The sequence below is a fragment of the Staurois parvus genome, unplaced genomic scaffold (genome assembly GCF_062004578.1).
Source record: "Staurois parvus isolate SC_StPar_1 unplaced genomic scaffold, SC_StPar_1.0 ptg000070l, whole genome shotgun sequence".
In the NCBI taxonomy this organism is placed as follows: domain Eukaryota; kingdom Metazoa; phylum Chordata; class Amphibia; order Anura; family Ranidae; genus Staurois; species Staurois parvus.
Genome location: NW_028317866.1, coordinates 1993068 through 2006200, shown reverse-complemented (window position 1 = coordinate 2006200; position 13133 = coordinate 1993068). Strand labels below are relative to the sequence as shown.

General features: G+C 41.4%; 1 protein-coding gene across 1 annotated transcript in view; it reads left to right on the top strand.

Annotated features, from left to right (window-relative positions):
- The window catches only part of PAPOLG (poly(A) polymerase gamma), a 67664-nt gene that overhangs the window by 42940 nt on the left and 11591 nt on the right, over window positions 1–13133 (top strand). The window contains exons 15-21 of the mRNA XM_089669210.1: window positions 1082–1191; window positions 2495–2616; window positions 4625–4800; window positions 5470–5652; window positions 6974–7074; window positions 7185–7408; window positions 10147–10218. Of these exons, the coding sequence (XP_089525336.1) occupies window positions 1082–1191; window positions 2495–2616; window positions 4625–4800; window positions 5470–5652; window positions 6974–7074; window positions 7185–7408; window positions 10147–10218 (988 nt within the window). The remainder of the gene's footprint in view (window positions 1–1081; window positions 1192–2494; window positions 2617–4624; window positions 4801–5469; window positions 5653–6973; window positions 7075–7184; window positions 7409–10146; window positions 10219–13133) is intronic.

The following is a 13133-nucleotide window of genomic DNA, read 5'->3' as shown; positions in this document are numbered from 1 at the left end:
TCAATAAAACTAAGTAAGGTATTATATTTTTGAAACTAGTTTATAGTTTTAAGGGTTTTCTTTTCCAGCGGTTCAGCAAGAGAGAAGAGATGGCAGCCATAAACAATGGACTTTGCATTTTGGATGCAAGGTCCACTTTGATGTACACGGTCGCAATTAAAAAAAAAAAAAATTCTATAAACGAGGAATGGTTGACTATAACAGGTTAGACAATCCCATTTATGACTAGCACCTTCTCTAGTAATACCTATAGAATATACTTGTAGGTTCAGGCACATACTGGGTCTGAGGTGATGTTGGCAGTGAATTTGGATATGAGAACAGGCATGCAGCAGACTCTGTGAAAGCACCTATATTAGGATTGTTTGTCAGCAGTATATAATACCTACTTGAGCAGGGGGTACAAGAATGTGTGGTTTTTTTTTTTGTTTTTTTTTGTTTTCGAGGGTTTTTTTTCCATTTGTGTACATGGCATTGGCATTGTGTGCATTGGCTGCTTCTCCAGCAAAGGGACAAGTGATGTTCACTGTATTTAGAGATTAAAGGAGAAGTTTAGCCCAAGTTATTTTGGCTGTACATCTCCTGAGGATCATAGAAATGCAGTTTGTGCTGCGCTCCTGTGACCCAGATTCAGCTAACCGCAGGCTAAAGTCTGCTGTCTGTTTGACGTCACTCAGCTGGTCCAGGTTTTGGAAAGATTCTGAATTTACAATCGGGATCCACCAAGATGCCTTTACCACCAGCTGGCTCAGCCTCTGGAAGATTGAAACAGCTGTTCTTGCCCCTCCACAGCCCTCCAGTGAGAGCTGGAGGAGAAGAGCCTCTGCTCACTGAAGGCTGAGAACTGAGCATTCAGTGGTCTTTGATTGCTCAGTTCTCAGTCTTTGAAGTGGCAGGGGACAGATGCAGCATCAGATGATGCTGCAGCCACCTAGGTGAGTGTAAATGTGTTTTCTTTGTTTTTTTTTGTTTTTTGTTTTTTTTTTTCTTTAACCGACTCTTCTCTTTTTAAGGAAATGTTTCTAGATTCTGTGCTGTATGCAATAGTAACACTTCTGTGCCCAAAATTTATATCTTCTAGTAATGAGCACCTGTCTATGTGGTTTCTTGGAATAATCTTTAAGAAGGTGGAGAACACGGACAGCGTAAACATTGATTTAACGCAAGACATTCAGTTATTCACAGATACTGGCAAGTCTTTACTGCTTTTGAATGTGTGTTTTGATCTTTATGCAGACCTGTCCTGTATAGTAGAAATGTCCAGTACTAATACATGTGTCTGCTAATGTCTCCCATGCACTTTTTGCCTTAGCAGGTTGAGTACAGGAAGTGTACGTGATAGTGCCTGCTGTCCTGTTACAGCTGTGTTCCCAGAAGTGCTCAGAGCCGAGAGCTTTCACTTATTTTGCACAGAGGAGAGATCAGGCATCAGATCTATCCTCCATTCTTCTCACTGGCCAGCCTGACCATGATTGGGGCTGGGAGGGGCACTTATTAAGTACAAAGTGGTCAACTGGCTTTAGAGCTTCTTTGATCACTTTAACAGTAAAGATAAAAGCCGAGAAATAAGTTGTAAAAGCAGCTCACAGCTGCTATTGCAACCAAGAGCAAATTACCAGGCTTTATTGCTTAACCACTTGCTAACCGCAGATAGCCAAATGACGGCTTCACTGCGGCCGGCCATTTCTGGGAGGGACACAGCTGATCACGTGAGGTGGTAAAAGGCCAATCACAGCGGCCTTTTACCACGTGATCAGCTGTGTCCAATGACACAGCAGATCACCAGTAAATGCGGTTGTCACAGCGTGAGGAAAGTACTGCCAATAACCGGCAATTGTCAGAGGAGGGATCAGCACCGATCATCAGGGCACTGATAAGTGCCACCCACCTGTGCCCAGCAGTGTCACCTATCAGTGCTGCCCAGCAGTACCACCTATTGGTGCCCTTGATTGTTGCCTATCAGTGCCACCTGTCGGTGCAGTCTCATCAACGCACATCAGTGGAGAAAAATTAGCTGTTTGCTAAATTTTATAATCGAAACAAATTTTTTTTTTTTTTCGCTTTATAGCGCAACAAATAAAACGCCCAGCAGCAAGTACATGCCACCAAAAGAAAGTTCTTTGTATAAAAAAAAAAGATAAAAATGTCATATGGGTGCAGTGTTGCGTAATTGTCATTCAAAGTGCAACAGTGCTGAAAATTGGCCTGGGCAGGAAGGGGGGGGGTATAATTGCCTGGTAGGCAAATGGTTAATGGCAGAAATGAAAAGGTCGGTCACGAAGGCTGGCTGTGCTGTCTGTCAGGGAAATGTAAATCTCAGAATTGGATGCACAGAAATACAAATCATTTGCCAGGCAAAAGCCATTTCAACTCTGTAATTGTTTGGATTTTGGTTTTAAACAGTCTGGTTTTTTGTTTTTTTTATATATTAGTACAGTTGTGATTAGCGTTACTGGAATCCTGTGATAAACTTGCAGTATCTTTTTCATTGCAGTTTACAGACAGGCACATAACATAAATATGCTGAAAAAGGATGTGAAGATTGAAGCCACACATGTGAGGAGGAAACAGCTCTATAAGTACCTCCCACCAGAAATGCTGCAAAAGAGAAAGAAAGTAAGGATTTACATTAAATGTTAACTTAGTCTGTTTTTAAATGATTAGTTCACATAGAACTGGGATTTCATGTATGGGTAAATATTGGTAGGCGGGATTGCCTGTCTGTTTCATGTACAGTGGGGATCGAAAGTTTGGGCACCCCAGCTAAAAATTTGTATTAATGTGCATAAAGAAGCCAAGGAAAGATGGAAAAATCTCCAAAAGGCATCAAATTACAGATTAGACATTCTTATAATATGTCAACAAAAGTTGATTTTATTTCCATCATTTACACTTTCAAAATAGAAAAAAAAAAATGGCGTCTGCAAAAGTTTGGGCACCCTGCAGCGTTAATATCTTGTACTGCCCCCTTTGACAAGTATCACAGCTTGTAAACGCTTTTTGTAGCCAGCCAAGAGTCTTTCAATTCTTGTTTGAGGTATCTTTGCCCATTCTTCCTTACAAAAGTCTTCCAGTTCTTTGAGATTTCTGGGCTGTCTGTCACGCACTGCTCTTTTAAGGTCTATCCATAGATTTTCAATTATGTTGAGGTCAGGAGATTGTGAAGGCCATGGCAAAAACTTCAGTTTACGCCTCTTGATGTAATCCCCCGTGGATTTCGAGGTGTGTTTAGGATCATTATCCATTTGTAGAAACCATGCTCTCTTTAACTTCAGCTTTTTCACAGATGGCATCAAGTTACCATCCAAATTTGCTGAAATTTTATTGAATCCATTTTTCCTTCTACTCGTGAGATGTTCCCTGTGCCACTGGCTGCAACACAACCCCAAAGCATGATTGATCCAACCCCATGCTTAACAGTTGGACAGAGGTTCTTTTCATTAAATTCTGTGCCCCTTCTCCAAACGTACCTTTGCTCATTCCGGCCAAAAGGTTCAATTTTAACCTCATCGGTCCACAGAACTTGTTTCCAAAATGCATCAGGCTTGTCTATATGTTAATTTGCAAAGTTCAAACGATTTTTGTGGTGAGGGCGTAGAAGAGGTTTTCTTCTGATGACTCTTCCATGAAGGCCATATTTGTACAAGCATCTCTTTATAGTGGAATAGTGTACCACAACTCCAGTGTCTGCCAGATCTTTCTGGAGGGATCGTGCAGTCAAACGTGGGTTTTGAATTGTTTTTCTCACAATCCTACGAGCTGTTCTGTCTATTTTTCTTGGTCTTCCAGATCTTGCTTTAACTTCCACTGTTCCTGATGACTGCCATTTCTTAATTACATTCCGAACAGAGGATATTGACATCTGAAAACGCTTTGCTATCTTCTTATAGCCTTCTCCAGCTTTGTGAGCGTCAACTATTTTCAGTTTCAGTTTTCTAGACAACTGCTTAGAAGAACCCATGGTGCTGATTGTTGGGGCAAAGTCAGATGAGTCTGGGCATTTAAAACCTTTGAGATTGACATCACCTGGTCTTCCCAGACGATTGAGAACAATCCATGACACTGGCAGGTCTCAGCTTGGCAAAGGGGGCAGTGCATGCTATAAATTCTGCAGGGTGCCCAAACTTTTGCAGACGCCATTTTTTTTTTTCTGTAATTTTGAAAGTGTAAATGATGGAAATAAAATCTAACTTTTGTTGACATATTATAAGAATGTCTAATCTGTAATTTGATGCCTTTTGGAGATTTTTCCATCTTTCCTTGGCTTCTTTATGCACATTAATACAAATTTTTAGCTGGGGTGCCCAGACTTTCGATCCCCACTGTATATTACAGCACCTGTGACAAGACACTTCAACAGTTATTTTTTCACCCTCACCAGCCACAATTAAACTGCACACCTCCTTCAGTAAAATAAATCCTGTTGCAGCATTCTGTTCTACACTGTTTAGTAAATCAAGCCCCAACATTCAGCACAGGAAAGTGGAGCTGAAAATTCAGGTGCTGGAGTGTGAGATCTGAAGATGTGGGGTTATTTTTGTCAGCACCACCTACTTTAAAAATGAAATGCCAGTTTCAAATGGACTGATTCACGTTTACCAATTATGATTTTTTTTTTTTCCAGCAAAGTATTCCAGATATTGGTAAATCATCCTCTGGTTTGTTGTCTAAACGTTCATCCCTGGATGGCAATTGCCTGGACAGCTCCCTGGATACAGACTCTGGGTCAAATTTGGAGTCTCTTGCATCTTGCCACAAATCCTCTAGATCAAACAGTCCAACTTTCTGTGAGGCACAGAGGTCAGTACAGTTTCCTTTCCAAATTGAAGTTAAGATAAGGTCACCTTTTTTTGGAGGGGGGGGGGGATGCACATCTTTTTTGCAGGTAAAGTGTTTTTTGTTTTTTTGGGTTTTTTTTTTTCCCCTCTACCCCCCCCAATCACCTGCCATTATAAGAGGTTTCAGATGTCGGGAGGTGGGGCTTGGTTTCTGATCATGTGGCCGCCGTGATTGGCTGTCAAAGTGGTCACATGATTGGAAAGCTCCCGATCACAAGTAGTGGGAGCTTTTGGCTAGCTGCTGGCAACTGTGCTGGGAGCGAGCACGGTGTGCGCTCTTGGCATAGTTCTGTTTATCTGTAGGTACCCATATATACAGCCTCGTGGCGTTAAAGCCTAGCTGCTGAGAGGCCACATAAATACGTATAGCCAGTAGGAAGGAGTTAAATCGTGACAGCGAGCTCAGGAGAAGATCCCACCAGGCCTGCTGTCACAATGAGGGATTGCGGTGGGGTGCAGGGGCTGCTGCAGCAGTAATGTCACATGTTACACCCTGAATACCGTGTAACTTGTTAGGAAAGCTGAGTTCATACTTTCATTTCACCAATAATTATAAAAATCTAATTTCTTCTCTTAATTGAGAAACTTTTATGTATATTAGACATATTTTAACATTAAATGACTGTTTCAGGAATACCATACCGGAGGACTGTATATCAAACCTTGTTCCATCAACTCAGAGGTTGGTCTGTTCAGGTGTGCCTTCCACAACTACTCAAGGATTGGACCGTATAGATCCTGAAGAACACTATGAGACATCTGCATCCTATCAAAAATCTAGATCAAACAGCCCTTCAAAGCCAGGAGCACACAGGTCAGAGCAACCACCACAAAAAAAGCCATCCTCCCAGATCCTTGGTAAACATCAGCAGAACACCAGTCCCCGTGCTTGTTGTAACCACTTTCTCGCTGCCCTATAGCCGAAGTACTGCTGCAGGGCTGTGCAAAATCACGTGTGTGTATATATACGTGACTTGCATTTCTGGGTAGGGCAGTGTGCGCTTTGGCAGCTAGGGATGTCAGTCATCAGGTCCCGGCTGGGACTTGGCGATTGGTAAAGCTGAAAAGGGTGTGAGACCTATATGTAAACACAGGTCTCTCTCCTGTCAGCATGGACATGCTGTTTTGTATCTCTTCACAGCTGAGAAATACAAAACAGCATGTCTCCCTAGTAAAACACACAGCACACTGTTAACTCTTTGCTTCCAGATGTTAACCCTTTCCTGCCCAGTGTCAGTGCTTTTTATTAGCACTGATCACTGTATTGGGGTCAGTGACAGTTGCCACCCAGTGTCAGAATGCCCGCCGTAGTCCTGCTATAAGTCACTGATTGCTGCCATTTCTACTATAATAAAAAAAATTCCAGTATATATACCGTCATTTGTAGATGCTGTAACTTTCATATAAACCAATTAATTTACACACATTGGCATTTTTTCTCTTTTTTTCAGAGATGTGGCAGAATACATCTTGGCCTAAATTAAGAAATATTTGATTTTTTTTTTTTTTTTGTATTGGATATGTTTTATAGCAAAAAGTCAATTCTTTAAGAACAACAATTTTTTTAGTGCAAAAAATGCAGAGGTGATCAAATACAACTGAAAGAAAGCTCTATTTGTGAAGAAAAAATTACATAAATTTCATTTATGTACAGTGTTGCATGGCCACGCAATCGTCAAAGTAACACAGGGCCGTATCGCAAAAAATGGCCTGATCAGGAAGGGGGGGTAAATTCTCTGCAGGGCAACTGGTTAATTTGCTTTGCATCCAATCCACAAAGTAGATTAGCCACAGAAACACTGAAGTTTATGGTGCTGTATCACTGTCACTATAGCCACTGAAATCTGTAATGCAGTTGCCTGTACCAAGAAAAAGTTGAATCTCATGACATGACCGCTCCATTTTGTGATACTAGAATTGCCTGCTGTCTTGACTAGTTTTATTATTTTATTTTTTTTACTTTAATTTTTTTTTTGTATATTTTACTAAAATTGATCAATTTTTAGATATTGGACAAAGTACAATTTCAATGTTGCTAAATTTAAAGTGTGATTCATTATAGTGATGGTTACCAACTATGCCAGAGATGAACATTATCTGCTCCTTGACATTGATACATTAATGTCTTTTTTCAGGAAGCCTAAATCAGAAATTTCCTCACCAAATCTCACACCCCCATTAAATGTTGTCCCTTCCGAAACCATTCGAGGGCAGTCCATTCCTGGAATTGGAAAAGGTAGGCATTTACAAAGTCTTTGTTGTGTCCAGGCTGTGTTATTTGCGAGGAGAAAGACTATGTAAAAAAATGTTTTTTTTTTTCCTTTTTCCCCTCTATTGTATTTTTAGAAGCTGATCTTGATCCTGCTGTAGCAGTGAAGAATCAGGTGCCAACTGGATACAGTATACCTACAGTAGTTGGACTAAATGTTTCACGTCCCATTCCTTCTCCAGAAATTTCTCAGGGATCTCCGCACAATGGAGAGCTAAATGTCAGTCCGAATTCTGCATCTAAAAGGCCTCATTCTCCAATTCTGGAGCTTTCTCCAAAGCGAATAAAAGACACCCAAAAGGTTTGAATGCAATTAAAACATTAAACATTGTTTTTGTTTGTGTTTTTTTGCTTTTTTTTTTTCCCTGTCCCTTTTCTAGTCCCAAACTCTTCTGAAACCCTTAAAAGATAAGAAACTCAGTGAGTGAATACATTGTTCCATAGGAGTCTAATGGCACACCCAGGACTATTATACGCCCAATATACATGGGCATGCTCTTACATGATTTACACAGATATGCATTGGTGAAAAGCACTTTTTTTATAACTTTTATTTAATGCCGACCTATTATGCACTACTGTACAGTTGAACCCTCTCCCCAAATTACCTCACAATCTAATGTCTCCCTCAGTCTGGGGAGAAACCAGTTAACCTACTAGTTTTTAGACTTTCAGAAGGAATAAATAACCTTGACAAAACGAATGACCTGGGGGGAAATATGCAGCAAGTGAAGCTGATTTCAGAACTTCCAGTCTTTATACTGGGTCGGTAGGAGAGGTCATTGAACTATCAGTCTGTATGCCTCTCAAGGCTGGCTTAAAAAAGATGGCCAACCGAATACTCAATTACTCATGTTTGCTGACCATATGCATATATGCAGCCTCACGGAAGTGGGTCTTTGTCCATGCGTATCTTCATTCTGGGAGTGCGCAGCACAATGTACACTCTGTTCCAGGTTGCTGTGATAGCCTCTGATTGGCTATCGCAGTGACCAGTAACTGCAAGCCTGCCTCTGGTGTTTACTTCCTCTTTAAATGAAGAGAAATATACAATAGCTTTCTCTTCTTCCAGGAGAGGAAGAAATAAACAAGTTTGTAAAAAATAAATAAAATTAAGAATAAAGGAAAAAATAGCGAGATCAAGGATTGATCTAGGTTAGTGTGAGGCTCAAAAGTCAGGTGGTTGTTTATTTTTGTTACTAATTGAACAAATGCTCTAAAAAGAATCCGTGTCCAGTATGTTTTAGGTAGGATAAAGTGAAAATGCACACCATTGTTTCTGGGCCATACTACGGTTGCAAACAACTGACATACACATATTTGGTATTGCTGCAATCGTGAGGCACAGAAAAGTTTTCTATTTTGGGTTCTTTTGATAAATTATGGTAAGGGCTAGAAATGTATAGCTAAGTTAGAAAATTTACTATTTTTTGGTCCAGTTTTCCTTTTTGATAATAAAAAAAATCAGATGTCCATTACCACTTACCAAAAGAGCTCAATTTTGTCCTGAAAAAAAGGTATAATCCACATGGATACACAAAGTAGTTGCAATAATATGTATTCAGTATCAAAAGCGGTAACCCCGAGCTACACTCGGGCTTACCATGCGGTGCTGCTCCGGCATCTGTTCTTCACTTACCTTGTCCTGCGCTCCCGCGATGTCCCTCCTGCCGTGTCCCCGGCAATGTCCTCCAGCCAATTCCGGCATCTGTCTTCTGGGTTCCGTCCCCTGCGACGTCGGGACGGAACTGGCGGGAAATTTGAAAATGACAAAAAGTGACATTCACTAAAATCACATAGTAAAACATTACTGTATCAAACCATTTCACATTTTGTCCCGAGTGCTTTGTCCTGTGCCCTGCCTGCATTTTTACTGTTCTTTCTGCCTGGAAACTGAGAAACGTCCATGGTGTCCAAAAAGCGTCCCTTTAGGTCAAAATCGGTTTTAGACCAGCTAGAGAACAGCTGTAGTAAATCAGAACCACTTACAGAATTGAGTAATAATGATTTGTGGGGAAATTCGTCATCAGACACTGAAAACGATTCTGCGACTTTGCTCAGTGATGTGCGAACTTGGCGCTCTATTTCAAATTTCAGTGTTTTTGGTTTAATTATATTGAATTAAATTTATATTTTTTTATGATTATTTATTAAATTATAATTTATGATTTCGAGTTTCAAATTTTATCATACCCGGGATGTTTACTAGACTCTTGTTCGGACAGATTTCAGTGAGTTATTCCTAAAAAATTACAGGCCTACAATAAAAAAAATACATATTTCCATGCAAAAATGTACCGCTTCGAGCACAGAAATATGGACATAATCAGACCGCTAGGGAGGTTAATGATGTTTTCCTTCAGCATATAGTCTATTTTTCTCTTGAATGGATCTAATTTTTCTCTAAGGCTAGGCTCACATTGATGCAGCTCTGCATGCCGTGTTTTGCTCGGGCACCGAATGGGCTGCCATACTTTCTAAAATGCAGGGAAAAGGTCCCTGCACCATTTCTGGAATTTCAGTCTGCATAGAAATGACATGTGCAGTGCAGTTCCCAGTGCGGGAGCCATTTCCAGTGCGTGCAGCATGCCATTGGGATTAATGGCACTCGCATGCATCCAGCATGCTTTTCTGTACAGGTGGTTGTGGGAACAGATGCGGACCCACAATGGGAACCACCCACACAGATGTGAACATAGCCTTAATATTCTGTAACCCTTCTCAATCTCTTCTTGAGACATCAGACTGCTGTAAAGTGTCACTTTTCCTAGTGCTGTAATTTTAAACCTAAAGACTACTGGTCCTCAACACAGACTTTCAGCTTGCATTTAAAAACAAAATTTAAAGGACATATACTCAGATGCATCATTTTGCTGGCAGTTTTTATCCTAAGTTGTTTTTTTTTTTGTTTTTTTTGTTTTTTTTTTCCCCTTTCCTTAATACAGTACCAAAGGAGTAACTGCAAAAAATGACTCCCATATACAGCAGAAATCTTTGAATTTTCTGTTATGTCCTGATCTTCCTTTTTATCTTCTTTAGCTTCTGGGATTGACAGATTCTGCCTTTGTGGAGCCTTCTCTCCCTGAGCAGGACGATCGGAGGAAATCTGTGGTAAGGCGGATTTTTTTTTTTTAAATGCATATTTCTTTATCGTACATCATGGAATACAGAGCATGCTATTCATGACTATTGACATAACATGGGTTATATGCCACCTATAGGTAAATGACGCTGGCAGATCAAACTGGAAGTCCTCTCATATATAACCCCTCCTACACAGGAAGTACTTCAGTTTTTTCACCATGTCTATACGTGGATGGTCACTGATGTGGTGCATGTGCTCTTGGAGCATACTTAGAGGTCTGGAACGGTTCTTCTGAGAATCAAGGACTTCAATTGGATCCATTCAAAAAGCTCTTAACCAAAATGGATGGTACCCAAGCCTCTTTGGATAGGAGAGAAGAATCCTTGAGGTATTTCTGTAATGTGGGCTTACGGCGTTGGACCCTGCATTATGGAACCCTGTGCAGAGTTTGTTCTGACCCCAAGGTGCTTTCCAGCAGGGTGCTATATGGATCCAAGGGGATGGACCCCAGATATAAGGGGGACTAAGTCAATGAAGTTCTTTATGACAGAGCCTGCCGTGATGGTTAAAGATTGAACTTTTGCTATTATTCAGAGTCCTGCAGCGGGGTTGGTAAGTTCTATTGGTAGTGTTTGTTTAAACATTGGTCTGGCCACTGGGAGTAGTGTGCTGTTTGGTCTAGTCTGGTCTGGCCATGCTCTCTCTGAAGGAGTATTGGGCTGCAGTTTAGTCCAGCCACTAGAGGCCGCAGGGCCACTCTATAGCCTACTCTTGTGCAGTGGAGGCAGGAAGTAGAAGGGTGGCCATTGTGGCTTATGGTTGACATCACATTTGGGCTGATGGTTTAGTGAGGCTTCTGAGAGAAAGCAGGGACTAGATCTGTGGCTGGATTCTAATACCTGAATAATTATTTGAACTGTTTAATGCATAAACTGCATACATACATAATTCCTGCGTGATTGTATAACTATAGACCAACATGGCTTTGGACCTGCATTCCTACGGGACTGCAGTCAATGGCAATATAGTTGCTGCATTGTTGAATTAAAGGGTCCCAGAAGGGGCAGTCGAGAGGCAGGTGTGCTGCCCTCAGGTCCAGTGGACCCAGAGAAAGGGGGTAATCTGGTGGTGTTTCTTTTACGATAGACTAGTGGTGTCGGGTGTATCTGGGTCACTGCGTCTGACATTGCAGTTATTTTTGGTGGCGAAGCTGAAATAGGCTGGGGCCGCATCACTCTGAATGTGCCTGATTTTGTCTGACGCTAAGCAGGGTCAGCTCTGGTTAGTACTTGGAGGGGAGTCTGCCTGGGAATACCATATGTTGTAAGCTTTTCCCCTCTAGAATCTTGAGACCGCTGTGTTTTGTCAGGCAGAGGATGCTATGACAGTCTCCGAAGTGATTCAAGGTGCTCGACAGGTTTGCAGGCTCAAAGCCAAACTGGGATGTAAGCTCCATCTTGGATCTCAAGGCGCTAGACAGAAGTCTTGATGTCCTGTTTTGGGTGGGAACGGTCTGATCAGTGATGGCTTCTCTGCAAGAGAATTTGGGTGTCCATAGTCCTCAACACATCTTCGTGTGCCAATTTTTTTCAGGCTCAAACCAGGGCGTCTGTGATTTTGAAGAATTACCATTTTTTGTTTTGGGGCCCTGCCCTTTGGGCTTCCCACAGCCCCCCCGAGTGTCCACAAATCTCCTAGCCCCTGTGCTGGAATTGCTGAGGACACAGGGGTGTCAATCTCAGAATAACTTAATGTTCCTTTGCTCAGGGAGCAGTCAGTTCCAAGTTCGAAGCAAAAAGTATCCTACAATATGTCTGCATGAGAAAATGGTATCTACATTAAAGCGGTTTCCTACTTGTGGTTCCGCCCTAGGTCTTTTGTAGATTAATTTTCTATCTGGTCCAAGCTTTGGATTGCCAAAGGGCTTTGTCCCTGGGGTATTGCAGAGTCAGAATTGGCGATGATTGTTCGGAATCTGGAGAGAGGGTAATTTGTTTTCCTTCCAGTGATATGGAAGATTGTAACCACCGATGCCAGTCTCTCCAATTCTACAGCTTTGCAATTGCTGTGCTGCAGCTGAAATTTGATCATCGGATGTGTAAGACTCTGCTGTCCAGATGTGGGGGACTTGGACAAGCTTCTAAACTCTTGGAAAAAGTCTGATATTCATATATGCTCCTTTTTGTTTTTCTTGAAAGGAAAAGCTTGATGTTCTTTTGTTAGTCCAACGTTTTTTTTGGGGTTTTTTTGGGGTTTTTTTAATATATATTTTTCAGCCCCAACATAGCAATGAGATTTTCTGTGCAGGCAAATCAGAACTCTTGTTTCTATAACTAGGTGCTTTCTTTCCACTGTTGACATGTTGCCTTTATGTACAGTCGGAGGCATTAATATATATTTGAGACCGGGGTAGAGTGATAGGGAAACTGCATAGATGTCATATTGTTTGTAGAATAAAGTCCATTTCATCCTCCGCACTGTTGCAGCTTACAAGTCATAGATATGCAGGCACATAAACACCATGGGAGATGGAACTTTTGCCTATTTGTATATACAGTTCATGTACTTGCACAAACCTGCTGCTGTCAAAAGCACTTGCCTCCTTTCTCCAACATGCTTCTGGTTGATGTCAAGGCAGGTGTGTTACCAAGATTCAGTCCAACATTTCGTAACAGACAGCAATGCCCCTAATAAGCCTATTATAGATTTCTGAACCGGTAAATCCATGATCCCTAGTGACCTGACCTAACCCTAAAACAACTTTTTTCCATTTTTAAGGGTGAAATATTGTCATAGGAACCCATACATAATGTGTCGCCATGCTCTACAGGCCAGTCCCACACACATGCAACTGGGAATTTTGAGAAAAACCAAATCTGGGAACCTAATTCATTGTGTGTTGAGCGCTCCTTGCGTGCTCCCGGCACATTTATCGGCACCT